Source organism: Zonotrichia albicollis, chromosome 12, assembly GCF_047830755.1.
Source record: "Zonotrichia albicollis isolate bZonAlb1 chromosome 12, bZonAlb1.hap1, whole genome shotgun sequence".
Lineage (NCBI taxonomy): Eukaryota > Metazoa > Chordata > Aves > Passeriformes > Passerellidae > Zonotrichia > Zonotrichia albicollis.
This window is the reverse complement of record NC_133830.1, coordinates 7109475-7128488: the sequence shown is the minus strand read 5'-3', so window position 1 is coordinate 7128488 and position 19014 is coordinate 7109475. Positions and strand designations below refer to the sequence as shown.

Here is a 19014-nt window from a genome sequence, read left to right as displayed (position 1 = left end):
TCCAAATGTGGAGTCTGATGCACCTGGTTTATACCACGTCTGCTCCTACACTTTGCCCCTCTACAGCAGACCTGCCATCTGCCTCATCAGTAGCAGGGTTTTACACTCTGAGCTGATCAGTTTGGATCTCTGGTCACAAGATCTCAGTTGGATCCCATGTTATTTTATCAGAGCATCTCTGTGTTGCTTTCATAGAAAACCCTGAACCAAGGTTTTATTCCTTACACTTGGAGACAACACACCAAGAGAGTCCAGAGAGGAGAGAGATGGACCCAAGAGGACTCTGTGACTTCCTCAGGTTGGTGTGAAGATGGATCACTCCCACTGGGGCCACACATTTCTGTGGCCAATGCAGTGGTTTCACCTGTCCTTGGAAGGTGAGGGAAGATCTAACACACAAAGTACTGAGCAGAACCTTTCTAGGTTATAGAGGACATGTGCCTGTTTCCTTGTTTCCTCTTTCCATTCTTTAGAGTGGTCAAATGTACAGGTCTAACGACAGGGAGGGCAAAAAGTGAAAACAAGAAAAAAGGGAAAAAGGAAGACACTGCAAAACGATGACTGCAAAATGATCAGTGAGAGCTGCAGACAATGAGAAGCAGTAATAAATGTGAAGGCAAGATAGATGTCAAGAATTATTTGATGCTGATTCTGACATAGCTAGTGATAAAACTTCTGTAGATTCAAATGGGCTCCAAATTTAACCTGGAGGTTCAAAAGAGAGCCCCAGGACCTCCAACCAAGACAGACTGAGCTTCTTCCTCGCCTCATTAATTCCTTATTAAAATTGATTCTCCATTTTATCAAGCATTCAAGTGCATCTGGAAACTCAAGGCTAGAAGTCTGCAACTGGGATATCCTTGAGAACACCCATACATTTAGAAAAGAATCCATGATGAACAGCCACCCTGCACAGAACCACAACTCAGCATCAATCACATGGCACTGAAAATGGCCAGAGGACAGACTCAAGTACTTCATGTTGTGATTTAAGATCACTTCTAGTTACATCTGTTACCTGGACCAGGACAAAGAATCGTTTCTTCCATCTCTTCCAAACATTTTTACCAATGGCCCATAAATACCTAGGAGAAAAGAACAGGTGAATTCAGCACACAAGTGTTAATTTGTTCTCTTGCTTTTCAGTATATTCTGTTTACACTTAGAAACTGAAGTTAATGCACAAGAAGGAGCAATTACAAGACTCTCAAGCTCAACAGCATTCATGAATGGGTTTATTTCTAGCCTGAACAGATTACCTGAAAAGAAAGTGACATAAAAATCTTACAGACCCTTAATGTAACACAGTATTAATTCTCTCTTTCCTTTTGTCTTTCACAACTTGCTCAGGATTTGAAGCTCTTTAGTGTCAGTGAATAGCTACAACATGGTTGGATGGGTGAAGAATGCATTTGCAGCAGAAGAATTAAGGGAGAGAAATCCCAAATCTTCTTTAGCCTTCATAAAACCATTTTGCTGAGGGGAGCTGTCAAACAGAGGGACATTTCCTACATCAAACCCAGCACACAGGATCTCAATATCCACTGGACTGACTAAACCAGGGCACTTCACTGAGCAGCTCTAAGATGAAATCCAAGAAATTGCTTGGCTACAGATAATTCAAGCAAACTGAATAATCTCTGAGGAGGAGTGAATTTACTGTTTTCTACAAAGGAAGAATTAACTTTAAAAATTAATGTCAAAATAAGCATTTAATCTCTGTGATGAATTGACCACTGTGACACTATAACACAAACACTGGCAAAACTAGTGGCAGCACCAGGCTAATAATAAACATAAGGATATTATTCAGCATTAATATGTTTTATGCATCATTATAATTACTTCAGTTCTGGCTCAATAAATACAAAAAATATTTCATTTTTGGTTATGCAAGGGGTTCCTTATGCCAGAAGCGATCTAGCATACACTTGGTGAATGTTTAAATCACAAAACTCCAAGTCATGCTGATGTGGGCTTTGAGTCCTTGGCTAGTCCAAGACGAAGGTAATAAATATCCTTTTGGCTATTGCTGCAAACACCAACAGAAAGATAATCTCAGTTCTGGTAGCAAGAGGTATAAACCTCAGAGTTTTATAGGTAGATCAAATGTTAGAAGATTTAGATTCTGATTTTGAGAAATCAATACAGGGAGACACAGAATAACTTAAAAAAATATATTATTCTCAGTAAGAGAGTTGGACAGTTCATCTATCATTTCTCACAGGAAAAAACATAATTTCCCATGAGGAAAACTGTTTAAAATTTAAACTGTTTGGCTCATATGCATTAAAAAAGACTATGCTAAAATATGGAAAGTGCACTGTAAATGACTGAAATAATGCCATTTTTATATGTATCTTTCTGCTTCACCTCCTGTGAACTTGAGAAAAAGAGTTTCTCTTTGAGAACCTTAAAAAGCAAAATTTCCTAATGCACATTCAAAACAAAATGACTTTAGGTTGAGACAAATGTTTACCCAGAGTGCTTCATGTTTTGAGGCTTATCCATTCGCACAGCAAGCTTGATCTTCAGGTCTTGATCAGGGCAGTTTTTGGAAACAGTCATTTTGTGCCACTCTGACTGCTTTGGGCTGTTGGGAGTAGGGTGGAGAACAACCTGTAAGAATTAAAACAAATAATGTTAAAGGGAAAAATTATTCATAAAATGGGGTTTAACGGGGAACATTAATAATGTGTAACAAAAATACTTCAGATGACCTAGTTTTGTCCTAGAAGTCAGTCTGGATATGCCTATTCACATCAATGAGGATGGCTTTTTATTGCTTTTTTAAAGTACAGCTTGTTATTTTGAGATTCGTTCCTATATTCTTTGGGTCCTCAGTCAGCACACAGGGCTGTGCAGGCAGAGCTGCATGATCAGTTCCTGTCATTTCAGGAGGGTACATCTGACTGAGCTATGACAGCAGATAAAATCTGCATCCCATGTCATGACATGAGTGGCTGCAGGACTCTGCTTCCATTTCATGCAGCAGGAAATGCTGGGAGGATCTCCAGCTGCAGCACATCCATTCAACACCAGTGGCTCAAAGAAACTGAAAGCTCCAAGAGGTGAATAGTCTTTCCTGATTATAGCTGTGCTTTTCCCACTCATTCATTACCTCTACAAAGCAGAGCAGCTCCCTGGAGAGTAAGATACAGAGCATTCCCCTAGGACAACACCGCATCCACCATCTTCTCCTGGTATTTCCACATTTCCTCTGAGGTGGCATAATCCCCTTCCTCCTACACCTGCTCCCCTTCTGATGCTTTCACTCTCAGAGGTGACTTTGTCTGGTACAAATTAATTCAAGTTTCCACTGTGCTGTAGTGAGATGAATCTTCTTTAAATTCATTAATCTTTACGTAAACGAATTGTTTCACAATTCTTACAAATGGCAGCATTCACCCTCATTAACTGGTGTGCTGCCATCACTCATTTCTTGCTCATGCTTAGTCTATGCTCCTGCCAAACTCCAGCCCAGACTATAATCTTGTATTCCTCTGCTCTTCAACTTTGCTGCTGATTCAACAGTCTAGGGGCTGTTTTCCACCAAAATATCATTGATGCTATTATCCTCTCATGAATTACTGTAAAACTTATTTTATTGCCTCCTCTAAAGCCTGAGGTAAACATCAGGAGATCCTCAACTTTACCCTTATCCATTAATGTTATTTATCTCTTCTTTTATTGAATTGCTTTCTCTGTGAGGAATCTGAAGCAGTTATTAGTCACACAGATAACTGAGCAACACCAGTCTGTGCTGCATCACTCTTGGAAGAAAACACATTCAAGCAAATCCTGAAGATGAAAAATGAGTTCTCCTTGAGGCAGGGGGTGTTAGAACCATGACAGACCCAAGCTCTGAGCAGCATCCAAGGAACCCCAGTGCCAGGTCATGCAAGAACATCCACCTGTGCTAAGTTGCATCTCTTAGTGAGGGAGCAGTCATTCTGTGTGTTTGGGATGCTCTCTGCTTTGATTTCTAACTCTTTTATCAACAAAAGACAAAAACTTTTCTCAGTGGTGCTGCAATTCACAGCTCTTCCCCTCCTTGCCCTCAGTAGATGAAGCACTGGCATGGCTGAAATCCATGGGAGCCTTGCCATTGGCTTCAATAGGGTCAGGATGTATTCCCATGCCTTCAGCTGCCCATTCAGCAGTGCAGGGCTTGGGAGCATTTTCCAGTTCTCCCCTGGATAAAAGTGGTGAGCTGAGGAGTGGCGGCCGCTTGCCAGCTCAGCACTGGCAATAGAAAGTGGGCTTTGTACCCGCCTGGCAGAGCACAAAGCCACTGCTCAAAGGGTGGCTGAGCAGGGGTGTTTTGTGTATAAAACCTGCTTTCCTCCTCTCTCCATGCAGGCAGGTTCCTGCCCACTCCAATAGCTACACCAGGGGCTTAACACACTCCCAGTTTCATTATAATTTAAAGAAGAAATCTTGATGCAGCCTGAGCAGACACGCGTCATCCTTCGGCCGCTCCGGATACACCGAGCGTCCCTTTGAAGTCTGGCCGACTGAAAGCACTGGTGGCCACGGGCCAGGCGGAATCACTGCCAGCTCTCCACACTTGCCACTGCTGGCCTGTGTCCTTCAGCCTGCAGAAACTCAGGGCTGAGGGATGGTTTCCTGCTGGACTGGGAATTAAAGCACATTGGTAGGGCTGGCTCATCAGCCTTTCAGGGCAAGAGGGGTTGCTTTGGGTGCTGACATCTTTCTCAGAACAACATGCACAGCTAATTGCTTCCCAAGACCAGCAAAGTCAGCAGTGCTCATGGCTGCCAGTGGAAACAAGGCTCACAAAGCAAGAGGGGCTGCACTGAGTGTAACCACTCAGGGGAAAATCCCTGAATGGCAGCGCGGCTGGCTGGGTGAAAAGCTCTTCTCAGCATGCCACAGTGGATAAAGGCAGGGTGCCAGGCTGTTTGAAGTAGGAGGTTTTGAAAATAATCCTGAAAATATTATGATGCTGTGCAGGAAAACAATTGTAGGTTTTCAGCTGTAGTACTGCAGCTTAGAGGGGTCATCCTCTTTGTCAAAAAAGGAGGACAGGGAGAAAGGAAGGATCAAGGTGTGGATGAGAAAGTCTGAAGGGGCTGTGACTGCCTTTGAAGAGAAGGTTGAGAGGGGAAAAGAGGGGGTAGCTCTGCTTTTCTCTCTCTCAAGTGCAAGAACAAAGGATACTTCATGAACATGAAAACACAAATAATTAAAATGAACATGAATTACATGAGACAAAATTGCACACAGCATTCTCCACAATAAAGCTATAAATTTAAATCAACAGCTCACTAGGTCCTGGGAGAATGTTTTAAACTTTTATGAACAGGATTAACACAAAACCATGTTAATTAGGAAAATTGTTGAATGAACAGAGACTCTTCCTTGTCAAGGCACAAACAGTCATGGAGTTAGCAAGAAACACCCCAACAGGTTAGTCCATAACTGGAAATATAATTCTTGGGCTTGCAACAGGATCAGTGGCTTTCCTGGCCATGGATTTCTTGGCCATAGCAATACAGACAGGATGGAGTGCTGCAGGGCTGGGCAGACAGAGCCCAGGCTGCCCCTGGAGATCACCTGGGTCATGCTGAGCCACAACAGGAGGTGCCAAGTCCTCTTACCCCCAACTGATTTTCATGGAGTCATCATCACACTGATCTCAGCCTGAGAAGCTGAGGAAGGCATGGCAAGGAGTTTGCTGCCACTTCTGCCTGGGGCCAACACAAATTAAACAGCTGCACAAGATCCATGGAGACAACTGAAGTGCCCCAAAGCCATAGGAAAGTGCCATCCTCAGATATTCTGGAGCTGTGGGCTGCAGTGATCAAGGGCCACCGGTGCCGGGGCACTGGTTTAGGGACCGCAGACAAGGGGCAGAGATGGGAAGATTTGCTCTGTGGCCAATACCCCGGGAATCTGAGCTCTTTGCTGTTAACACCATTGATAGAGCAATGAATCCTCATGTTTCACTCCCAGTCCAGCCCCACTGAAGCCACCAGCTCAGCCACCATCACCCCCAGGGAAGCCAGAGCTCCAAGCCTTTTGCAGGAGTACTGCAGTCAGTGCTTTCAAAAGCTCAAACCGTGCACCAGCTGCTCAGCAGATATGAGAGAAACTTCACAGTCCCTTGCCAAACTTAAATCCCCTCTTTTGCTTCAGCATAATCCCCTTTTCTGCCTCAGGAATGTCCATTTCCGCAAGCAACCTTTGAGGCTTTCCGGGCTGCCAATATTGCACACAAGATCCTCTGCCTTTGCTCAGAGCAGGCACAGCCAGCTGAAATGCTGCCATTAAAAACTCACAACAAAGACAGCATGCGAGATGCACTCCTCTCCAGCAGTGCAGAGCTCGCTTTCTTTCCCCCTCCTGAAGCTTGGCAAAAAAGCAGAGCATGTTGTGCTCCAAAGATATTTCTGTAGGGGAGAGATTTCTCTAGAAAAGCAGGGCCAGAAGGAAACATTATTAAACTCAAAATCTCCTTACCCTCCCAAGCTCTTTGTCCTCCAGAGCCAGCACTCCTGTGCTCTCTGTGAACAGCTTCACCTTCACTGCAGGAAGTGCATGGGTTGTCGTGAAGTCTCCTTGGGTGCCCCAGCTGTGAAAAGAAGGACAGAGAGGTGTTCAGCTCAGCTGCAACACTGCTCAGGCATGAAAGAGTTAACCTAAAAAGTGTCTGACACAAGCTGAAGTGGTTGGGTTTGTGAGCGACAAGGGCATTAATTATCTTCTTTGGGAAATGTGGGACAGATGTTTGGAAAACCCATGATGATCCTTTGGGGAAATAAAGAGAGCATCTGGGAGCAGCACGAAACCAAGTTTGAGAGAATTTTCTTAGTTAGAAAGAACAATGTCTTCTGCAGTGCCAGCCTATGCAGTCACAAGAGAAGTAGAGGATTGAAGACATCTGCACCCAGGATCTCTGCAATCACTCATGCCTGTCCTCCTTTCTTGGCTAATTAACCTCTGCTTTCCAGGCTGAGAGTGAGGTTTGCTTTTTCTGAAGAAACTGCAACTTAACCTGGGTTGCTTTCCAAGTCTCAGCCCAACCCAAGTTTAAATCCAAGCCATTATATCTGGAGTAATCCTAGTTTGCTAGGGCTACAGAGCAGGACACCAGCTCCTTGTGGGTGGGATTGCAGTGGCCAGGAAGATGCCACCTCTGCAACTACACCATCAAGCACTGTCTACTATTTGTACTCTCTGAGTCATTCCCTGGCTTGGAAAGGAGTGCTATGGAGGCTGAATTATCCACAGCCTCTAGACACAATGTCTCTAGAGGATATCTACAAGTTTCTGCAATCACAAGTTGCCCAAATGCAGAGAAAACATGAACTCGTTCCATGTGGGACCCTGCCAAGAGCGTGCCATGAGCAACACCTCTGGGTGATGTGGTGGAACCCACACTGCAACTCAGAATGCTGTAAGCCAGATGATTACACCACAACTCACAAACCACTTCTATTCCCCCTCACTCTGTTAATGACACTTTCTCACTTTAGGCTGTCCTCAAACTAGATCCTCAGTTAAAGAAAGGTAATTCCCTTGAAAAGGCTCAGAAGACATGGTCCAGTGACTAGATATTCCTCAAAGATGAACAAAAAGCAGCAGGTTTAGCATTTGGGAAATAATCAGTAAAAGTAATTCACTTCTCCTTGTGCTCCAGGAGTATGGGTTTATGCGTTGCTCCCCACTGAGCAATTCTCGTCCAACTGAGCTCAGCAGATGAGCATGTTCAGCACAGAGCTGATTAACAAACTTGAGTTCTTCAGCACCTTTGCTCTGAAGCTTCCTCTCCTGGTGTCCCTGTTTCACATCTTTCGTCTTTTATAATGATGCATCAAACCTCCACCAGTGCCAGACAGCAGAGGTTTGGCTTAAATTATCTATAGCACTAGAGGTCCAGTCAGGTCCTTTACATAATATCTTTTTCATGTGTGAGCCATCAACTACCTAAAAAATATTTCAAGGGTGAGAAGCAAGAAACAACTTAATTTTCTAATCACAGATTCAGGTCACAGGTTATGTTTTCTCTCAAAAAACTGCGTTGTCACCAGGAGGGAAAGTAGAAAGATTATCTTGCTTTGGGTAAGAGGCAAAAGTAAGAAAATATCCAACCTTCCACTGTGTATTTTGACAGCATCTGCTTTATAGAACTCGTATCTCTGTTTACTATTAAAAAGCTCTTATTTGCTGAAGCATTCCCAGACCATATGTTATCAACAAATGTTACTAACCAAATACAAACAGTAATTTTCATTAGGTTTCCTTCATGGGAACAACATTAACCACAAAGAGAATAAATGTTTCAAATGACAGCAAACATACATAGCAAACCCTTGACAACACTGGTGCTTACATATTCATACCCCCAAAAGCCCTGAAAAGATCTGCGCCAACAAATGGAGACCATCAAAAGTTGAGTTTTGTGCTGGTTGGAGCCTGTGGTGATGTCATTAGTTGCCATAGTGATGCTCAGCATAAGGCCATAATTCAAGCCACTGAAACATGATTTGTATTCAATCTGAGTACCCAGTTTATCTGGGCTGTGTATTAAATTATTGTTCAGAAAATTATCTCTGGACAGTAGCTAGGTATTAGCATCTTCTGAGGGACTAACAGTGGAATGGTTTCATTTCCATATTTAATCATTAAGCAGGTTATCACTGCAGGAGTTCATTTGTTGGGAAAGTGCACTGGGATCCATTGTGGACAAATGCCATGAAGCAGCCATGCTATTTTGTCCCCCTATCACAGATCTCATGCTGACACCTCAAAGCAATAAAACATCTGCAAAGGCAGACAGACAAATGTCATCTGGCCAAAAGGACATAGAGATGGATACATATGGATGTACAAACACCACAAAAAGTACACCGGCAGAACAATCCTAGCAGTACTTCCTCAATCAGGACAGTATTAATTATCTGAATCCTGCCTGAACCCCTCAGCTCAGCATTTCTTATTGGCCAGTGCATCCCAAAGTCTGGAACTGATAAAGAAATGCTGCTGTGCACAGAGAATTTACTAGAATCATGGCCCTATTTATGGCATCTTGCTGTTCCAGTGCTCTCACCAGGATCTACTTTTGTCTCCAGGGTTTCTTATTTAGGATTCAAACTTAGGATAAGCAGCTAAACTCTTCTGGCTGCAAAGGGCCAAAGGTTGAGATATGCCCCAGGTGCTAACTTGACAGATGCTGGCCCTTGTTTTACCTTTTACAAGCATAATAAGGAGATCATGACTGTAGACTTTGTGTCTACAGATTCACCTAGAGGTGCCATCACAGTTACTGACCAAACAGCCTGAAGTGCTGCGATTTTATCCTGAATGGAACAAAAAATGACACATACCCAGAGGGTGTGAGTGGCCAACAAGTAACAGAGGTCAGCTCTTGTCACCCATAACCTCCCCAGCCTCATGGAGCACTGGAAGGATGGGCTCACCTGTGTGATTTCAGGAGCTGTCACAGACACTGCCCTCACTCACACATGAGGGGCTGTGATGCCATTGCCAATGCAGGTGCCAGGCTGCTCAGACCTAGCTGCTCTCAGCTGTCTTGGACTGCTGATCTTAAAACCTTCAGGTTGATGCTATTCAGCCCTTCCCAATTTATGGCCCAAATCTGTAAGACCACTCTCCTCCCCTTGATGCTGTAACCAAGCTCTTACCCTTTCCTGCCATAAGGTCACTGCAGAAACTGTCATCACCCCATGGAAGTGCAGGGCTTTACTGATCTTTGGCTGTGGGGCTGAGGGCTTCTAAAATGCAGATATAGCAATTAAAAACTTACTCACCATATAGGTAAAAAGACAAAAAAATTAAAACACTGTGGCACTGCTAAGTGTTCACCACTTCAGCTAAAATTAATGATTGAAATACTATTTGGGATATGAATAAGGCTTGAGAAAAATCCTGTAAAGATCCCTGTCCTGACTGCACTCATGTATCACATGAAACCAGGCAGGAGGGTCTCTGACTTCAACGGCTTTTCTTCACAATATCCTGCTTATGTGACCTACAATTTTCTCAGCTGTCCTTGAGAGACACTGATGTAGCAATTTCTGTTCAATTCAAGTATGCAAGTTCCTCTAAGGGAAATTTTAGCACCTGTGACCTTCCTATAAGTGAACATACACATTTAATATCCAGGAAAATTCATTAAACTCTTACATTAATATACTGTGCTCTCCAGCAAGTCTGCTCAGCCCCTGCCTAATTTAAAAGAGTCACCCTTCTTCCATCAATGCTCTTGTAACTTGATGTAGCCAGAACACTGATGCCCGTGATTTATATAAATAATGAACAAGTGCAACTGGGCTGCATTGCTGGGCCATGAATCAGCCCTGCTAACCAGGCTAACAGGGGAGCAGCTGCAGAGCCATGTGCTTTCTACAGGGGGGACATTTAAACATCATCTATGACCACTTCTCATGGGCTTCAAAATTACCACAGGGTATCTTTAATCCCTGCATGGAATAAACATTAAAAATCAGAAAATGCATGGAATAAACATAAGAAAATACGAAAATGAAAGTGAAAATGTGTACTAAAGGAGAGCTACGCTGTCCCCTCAGTGGGCTTACTCCAGGTGTTGGCCATGATGCTCACTGGCCACAACAGTTTCCTGGGACAATCTTCTCTGCCAGAGCTGCTGCCCTTCTGCCTTGTTCCCATAAATTCAGCACTTCAGTAAAAAAAGCCATGCAGAATAATATTCCTACCTGTTGGCCAGATTTGCAGGAGTTTACTGAGCCACCTGCTCAGTATAGTTTTCCCAAATTAACCGATTCAGCAGCAGTGCCTGCCCTCCCAAGACAGGAACACGTCCTTGGGAAGGCAGGGCACGGCAGGCAGCTGCTTCCATCCCTGCAGGGTCACCAAAACCAGCAGCAGCATCACCTGCCCTCCTGCACAGCCAGCTGGCTGTGTGCAAGGGCAGAGAGTCCAGCTGAAAGACATTATTGTATGTGACCATGTTTGGGACAACAGTTGGAAGGGCACTTCAGCCTCCCTTGCTGTCCTCTACTGTCAGAATGGGATCTGGTGAGGATGCCCTGACTGGCCAGCCTGGCTGCCTCCCTCCCTTGTGCAGGGCTGGTGGAGAGGGTTGTGCTTCATGCATTTCTCTTCATTTACAACCCTCATCTCTCCTCTTCTGACATGTCTGTGTCCCTCCTGGTGTACTTGTAGCTAGGTCTCCAAAGTGAGCTGGCTGGTGAAGGGAAGTTCATCAAGAGGGCAGCACAGACAGCCTGACAGACACTGCCTGGGCTTGGTGACTGCTTCACCTTGTGTGCTGTGATGCTTTTAATCCAGCCTTGGTTTCTCACCTTACTGTGGTGCCCAGTCATGGTCCCTGCTGGATCTGGATCCTGCTCTGAGGATGGAGAGTTCAGATCCCTAGAGTGCATTGCTGGAGACTGAAATGCTACATACAGTCTCAGTTTAGTTCTCCCAGAAATCCTGTCTAAAAAATGATGGATTTATTACTTTAGCACACTCCTCCCCTCCCAGAAGAGACCTTTAAATTTTGGGCCATAAATCATATATGCCCATGCTAGAGCACTGGGAAAAACAGAGTTAGAGCAGAAGCACACCAGGCACTGAGCTAATCTACCTTCATGCAGCTGATGGAGAAGTGCCCCTTTTCCTCTAATGTAATGCTAAGCTGTGTTTCTTTTCTACATATTCCTAGAGACACAGGTGAGGAGGAAAATAAACAGGTTTAAAGTATCTTTAACAGTTAACTATATATGAAGAAGCACACAGGATAGCTTTTTACTATATTCTCTAATGCTTTATCTATACCAGCCATTCAAAAACATGAACTAGAGGTTGATGACCACAATTGTCAGTGATCTACCTGAACTTCCCTTGCCCATACATGGAGGCAATAGTTCATTATAACTGAGCATAGACAGACTCACTCAGGTCAACAGCAAAACCTCATGCAGGCATGGCATTAATCCCACTGGGATGAAAATATCCATTTTTAAATGAAAAGAGAGCTTGGGATCTTCTAGGAACACCATAAACTAGACAATGGTGATCCTTTCACAAGCAGAGGCTGGAAGAGCTGACAGCTCCTTGTAGGGAGCAGTGCAGGTGAGGCACTGAACTGGCAGGTTTGTGGCAGAACAAATGTGTCTGTGACACGTGGCAGAGGCAGGTGCTCACACCTGCACCAGCTGGGTCACAAATCCATAATAAACAGAAGCAGGGCATCCCAAAGCCTTTGAGAAAATATGTACTCTTTGCAGCTCTTGTGCGTAATAGAAATGGATAATAGATTTTTCGTTTGTGTCTTTGGGATTTGAAAAAGCCCAAAGGCACAGAAGAATTCTGGCATTTTTTAGGCACTCCAAGAAAGCTCACAGGCTGGGTCACACACCTGGAGACCTGTGGGATGCACAGACAACTCCACACACAACTCTCTTCCAGCAGGAGAATGCCATGAACAAATGCCAGTCTGGGACAGCTACAAACTAGTTTGTGACTTCCTACAGCAGGACTGCAAACCTCAGTTGAAAACCCACAAATTTAGGGGACTGTACTACTGTGTAAATGTGCCTCAGTCACCTGCTTTGTGCTCCTGCTACTGCAATAAGGAGAGATCTAATTAAATCAGTAGAGTTAGGCCTTAATTTGCCTCATCCCAATTTAGAGGCAGCAAGCAGATGAAGTGATGCCTGACATAGAGGGCCCTGTCTTTCCACTGCTATAAGGGTGTGCTGGAGGTGACTGCTGCAGATTCACAAAAAAGAGCTGAAATTAAAATCTCAAAGAACACATATAGATGCATATACATTGCTCATGCAAAAACATCCTGGGCTAGGAAATACCACTCAGGTGCTAAGAAAGGCACCTTTCCATTCTGCCTGCAGAAACGCACCGAGAAAGGTTTGCATCCATAATACATCTTGATACTCAGGGCTGCTGAGCCTCCTCTGGGATTCCTCCCACGGTAAAACTTTGATGTGTTTACTCACCTTCAAAACAGGATAACCAAAGACATCAGACACAGATTGACAACACAGCCTATTTTTGTTTACATTTGTTTCCTCCCCTCCCTTTCAGCTGCCAGAACAGCCTTTCAGTCCCATCCCCTCGGAACAAGCTGAGCTGAAGTGGGAGTGACAGCACAAACAGATTTGATTCCTCCCAGACTCTCCTGCACAGACTTTGCAGTGATTTAAAACACGCTTCCACTGATGCAGCTCCCGTGCAGGTGCTGATAAATCAGCACTCCTGCAGGCACTGGCTGGCAGAGGTGGCTGTACCTGCCTTTCCTGCAGCCAGGGAACACCGAGTGAGGCCCTGGCTCTGCATGCAGCACTGATGTCTGCTCTGATGGGATAACCCAAGGATGCTCTGAGTGAATCCATCGTTTCCCATGGCCAAGCATGGAACACTCCCTCTGCTAAAATAGAATATCTCTGGTAAATATTTTGCTTACAAGAAGGGCATTTATTTTCCCCAAAACACCACTGCAGAAAGCACTGTGCTGTTTTTCAATAGGTGAGCAGAGACAGTGTGTCACTAAGAACTGGGCTACTTCTACAGCAGCTAAGGAGGTGTTCCACCCTCCAGCACTTCATGATCTGTCCTTTTCTGTTTCCGCAGCTCTGAGACACAATGTATGTGTCACACACACAGGCACCATCTTGCTTAACATCATGCAGACAGCAGTACCAGACCATCTCTCCCTCCAGGAGCTGCAACTCCCACATCCTCAGACTGGCTACGGCAGCCCTGCACCGCCGGCTGAGAGGGAAATATGGCTGGGAGAGATCACATCTGTGCCTGAGTGTGCAAGGCACAGAAGGATGAGGGCAAAGCTGACAGAGACTGCAGCAAAGCAAAGCCTGCAAAGGTCTGCTCTTGATCTGCTTGTGGCTCACACACAATCCCCGTGGATCCCGTTCCAGTGCCAGCACGGGGCACTGCAGCCAAGAGGAGCTGCTGAGGCCGACAGCACAGCTTTAGGAACCCAAAAAGGGATGATCTTTGCTATGCAGAAAATACTGCTTGACTTGTGTTTCCTGAGAATGACTGATACACTGGGGAAGTGCCATGAGGAAGGAAGAAGGGATGGAAGGTGGATGTAAAATCACATAATAGCTATTTATGGCCACGAGATGGCATTCCTGCCCCAGAGATGTCCCTCCACTATGCCTGCACCCAGCCCAGGACCACACACCCCTCCCAGACCACGGTACCCCAGCCTGGACTCTGCTGCAGAAATCCCTCAGCTGGTTTGGATGCAAAATTGTGGCAGTGCTATTCACCACAATATTTTGGGTATTCACAGGGAAAATTTAAAATAAGAAAAAAAAAGTTGCATGATTACTTTCCATGATTTAAATGATGACTGCTTTTCAAACGCTCTGTGCTCTTGTTTAATACTATCACAACTAGAGAAGAAAAACTCAGCAGGGGGAAATGGAAGTGAAAGCCCAGTACTGTTTTACCGGGAGATCTGAACTGAAAGAAAAATTGCTTTTACAAGGGCTGCCTACTGTATGTACTCCATCACTGTATGTGCTTCGGATACAGCAGGAGTTTACAGCTTCATTCATTAATTGCCTGTGTACATTTACTGTCTGTGGCTGTGACCACTTCTTGGATAGGGTGACTTCAATGCCACACACTTGCTAATCAAAGTTTCCTTTGGCCAAAGATGCTCCCCTGACCCAGCCACAGAGCTGCTCACTCCACAGAATCACCAAATATGATTCATCTCTCCTATCTGATCTTGTCACCCTGAAAGAAAATACATCTGCTGAGGACTGCCATTGGTTAAGGCCTGGTCATGGTTTTGGATTTAATAAAGCCTGCCAGATTTACAGAAACTTAGTATCTCACAAACACAGATCGTGGAGAAGGAGAAAGAAATCCTCTGCCTGAAAATACAGGTTACTGGTTTGTGCTAACATAGTCTAGACCCTCCTTTATAAAACTTAGCAGAAAGCAGTGAAATATTTTCTAAATGCAAACAGCAAAAAACAGCTCAAGGTACTGACAGAGACCAGTCTGATTTTTATTTTCGCCCCAATATATGTTATATTCTTATAGGGGCTTCCTGACTCCCCCTTTTACAGTGGAATGGGACAGGCACCCTTCCAAAATCAGCTAAAAGGAAGAACAAGAAGTGTGAGACCATATCTTGTTGTGCCATCACTCCTATTTTTGCTGTCCTATACTTTTCTAAGCCAGGATCCAGGACAGGAAGCTCAAATCTAGCCAGACACCTGTGTTTGCCTTGCCCAACTTCTGACCACTAGAAGCAAAGTTCACACTAGCATCTCCTGGGTCAGTGGGGATGAGTGATCAATTCCAGCAGGTGATGCTCACCCAGCCATCTGCAAGCTCCTCTCTCCATGAGCAGCTTTCTCCACATAGTGACAACAGCAGGTTGCTCCCTTTAAGGGGTTTTATACTTAGTTCTGTGGTTTGTTGGGAGATGCAGCACATTCACAAAGCCAGCACACTCTACCTTAATATCACAGAAAGGGCACCTAAAATGTTGAAAAATCACTATCAAGGTTGGTCTTCTCATTTCACCATTCCAGAGCTTTGTCCAGACAGGAGCAGGCACAGTACCAATTCTTTAAAGCATGTCCTCTATCTCCTACTCTGCTTTGCAGCAATAGCAGCACCCCTCATTAAATAATAATGTGCACTACTTGTACACAGCACTTAATAAATAAACCAACAACTGGGCCCTTTCACTTGCCTCATCACCTGCCTCTCTCCTAGCAAATGATGTGCTGAACTTACACTCAGGCAATGGCTTTTTTTTTTTTTTTTAAATGATGTGCCGAACTTACACTAAGGCATGGCTTTTTTTTTTGTTTTTAAGAACACCAACTATGAGCAATAAACATCACAACTGAATGTATCCCAGACCCTGCATTCTGCAGTCCTCCCCTTAATGAAGCACTGTTTCAGATCACGGAGTCTCAGTCTCATTTCAATGTCCTTTTGGTTTTTCCTATCCCCATTTAAGGCTGCAGGCACAGGAGTGATGGAGCAGACGGGTGTCGATGAAAATCGCCTTGGGCAGCATCACACCTTCTGGAATACTTAAATTTGAATGTATGTGCTATCACAGGAATACATAATTCCCAAGTGCATAGGAACACTCAAGAAATTAGACAGCTGGCGAGAAAAGCAAGACATTCATCTGTGAAAGGGAAGGTGCATGAGCTCAACCCTTACTAGACACCAGAGAATCCATGTGAAAGCAATGCTATGTGTGCCCTGAAAGCCAGGGAAAACACAGGCAGAGCTTGCACTTACTTGATACTGGAAGAAACCAAGTACAAGGGGTAAGTGTAAAGAAACATTATTCTTCAACACAGCTTTTAGTGTGGCACAGGAGAGCAGGGACTGAACACGACACCTTTGGGAACAGGGTTCCACCTGGGATCACCATCCAGAGCCCCAGCAGAGTATTCCATGGCAGCCCAGGAGGTTCCTCCACAGCAGTGTGGCTGTCTGGGTGACACTCAGGAATCCCTACAGGATCCTGCCTTTATTCTGGAGAAAAACTCAGCTGCTTAATCTAAAGCAGAATTTTTTGTTCTACAGTGGCTGAGCTGGGTAAGAACCAATCCTGCAGAACAGCTATGAAGGAGCATCAGGAAAGGTTCAGAATTCCTAATTAAAAAGGGCAGTAAATCACTTGCACAAAGACTTCCCATAATAGATCACATACTTGCACTTGGGTAATAACTTTTTATTGCAGTTTTTGCTGTGCTTAATGACTTGTCCACAGCCTCCACTTTCAGAAATGGGAACATCACAGCATAAATCTCAGGAGCATTATGGAAATATTGTCACGCGAAAGGGGAGTTGAAGAGCAGGTAAAACCAAGCTAACAGCAGAACCCTTCAGGTGCAAAGTCATGCACAGTCTCATCAGAAAACTCTCTCCTAGGCATGCTAAGTAGCTGCAAGTGAAGAAAACTTGTGTCAGGGATTTGGACACCACTTTGTACCCTCCAGCCTTAGACACAGGGGCTAAGAGCAGCTACCCTGAAGCTCCTGTCCCTGTCATTTTCACCTCCTAGCCCAGCAGCACTGTGGGCTCAGGGCATCTGCACCATGTTCACAGAGACCAAAGCTGGAGCCTCTCCTGGAAGACATTTCCCCAATAGATGCCTTGGGGCAGACTGACCCTCTGCTCAGAGCCTCACCCCAGGAGCAAGGACTGCATCCCACAAACAATGATGTCTGATGTTTGCTGTACCCAGTCACCTGCTTTGACACATTCCTAAGGCTCCCAGAGATTTCCTAAGGAGAAAGAGCTGCAAACATCTGCACAGCTGTGAAATGAAGCAATGTGACTGGAAAAGCAATCCAATCAGTGTGGGTAATTAAGACAGCTTATATTTAATGCTGAAGCCAATTAGATGAGTGAGGAGGAGTAAAAAAGGCAAGAAGAAGCAGCTATTTCCTAAAATTTCCTTTTGCTTTGTTTTTTACCCAGCATCATGAATTTTGCTTACACAGGGCTTAGCTAAGCATAAAAACCTAAATATGAATGTCTGCTTAAAATTGTGTAGCCACACAGGGCCTGTTCCTGAGCTTTGCCATGTCTGGAAGAGACCTACCAGGCCTGGCAACAACAGCTGCACTGAGGGATGCACATCAAGATTTAAACTCTACTCTCATTTATATCAACATAAACCCCTTTGGTTTAGCAGAGTCAGATTAATTATACGGAATATTTAAAATTTATGCATCTCAGAAGGAGTTTTCTCATTTTACCACAGGGGAGTGTTCACAGCATCTCCCAAGAAACTGCAGCAGCAAAACACTGACTGCAACAGAACCCTCCCATCACAGCCCTCTCTGTGCAAAGCCACTGGGCAGCATTTCAAACTCCCTGGCCTGAGGCAGGGGATTCCTGAATGAAAAGACCAGATTTTCCCCTTCTGCAGACAGAGAAAGCATCCCTGCTTGCCAGCCTCCTTTCCCAGAGGGCTTCTCCCTTTGCTGCTCAGTGCCCATCTCCCAGAAGGTGAAGGGGACTAAACAGCACTGGAGAAGGATGCTGTGCAGGTCCTGTCCCTCCTCATGGTCAGACAGAGGGCTCTGATGGATGTGGCACACTAATTTGCAACAAACACTCTGGCTGAGTGATAAGCTTGGTGCAGGGATCTGAACAAGGGCAGCCTGTCAGAGCAGAGAGAAGCAGCAGAGGTGTCAGAGCACCTTGAAACACATCAGGGAGCAGCATCAGAGCCAGCACAAAGATAAAACCAGACACCTCTGTCTCCTAGGGAGGTGGCTAAGGGAAAGGAGATGGGAGAGGTTTAGAAGTTTACCAAAGACATTACTTTATCAAGAGTGAATTTCTGGAAAGGGCACAAGGCTCAAGCCCTTGGTCATGACAAATGTAAGACGTGGCATGCAGTCAGATGAGAGTCACTGAGTGTCCTTTCTCCAGCACTGCCCTACTGCACACACAGAAGAAAACTACATGGGAAAAAATCCCAAGCAATGCAAAGAAAACAAGCTCCATCCTCACCTCTTATTCTCTGAGCTACTGCACCCTTGCACTAGGACTGAAGAGACTGCTCTGCAAGGGGGATAGACAACCTCAAAATGAAAACACTTCCAGAGGAGCAGCCCCCACCTCTGTCCCTTCCTGGCATACCAAATGCACAGACAGGTTGGCCGGATTCTTCCCCCACCAGGATTTACTGCTTTTACCCCAAATCATTCAGCTCAGTTCAATGCAGGGACACCCAATTTTCACTACTGTGACAAGAGGAGAGAATGAGACTTATCTGGGTGCCAAAATAACTCCAGAATCTGTAGCTTTTATTTACAAGGTACATAGGTCCTTGCTGTTGTTTGGTTCTGTTTTCTTTTGTTCTGCTCACATCAGAGAAAGGTGCTGTGAGATGCTGACCATGAGCACTGCCACAAGCACAGGTCACTGTTTAAATATATCTAGCAGTTTCTCTGGAGACTTCAGGACAGGGGGGTTGTGGCTGGA

The 19014-nt window shown here is 44.8% G+C and overlaps 1 protein-coding gene across 15 annotated transcripts in view; it reads right to left on the bottom strand.

Moving 5' to 3' along the window:
- CADPS (calcium dependent secretion activator) overlaps window positions 1-19014 on the bottom strand; it is a 202927-nt gene that overhangs the window by 104699 nt on the left and 79214 nt on the right. For all 15 annotated transcript variants that reach the window (XM_074550477.1, XM_074550466.1, XM_074550467.1 and 12 more), the window contains exons 7-9: window positions 6487-6598; window positions 2480-2619; window positions 1019-1085 (exon numbers count right to left, since the gene is read on the bottom strand). In XM_074550477.1, coding sequence (XP_074406578.1) covers window positions 1019-1085; window positions 2480-2619; window positions 6487-6598 — 319 coding nt within the window. The remainder of the gene's footprint in view (window positions 1-1018; window positions 1086-2479; window positions 2620-6486; window positions 6599-19014) is intronic.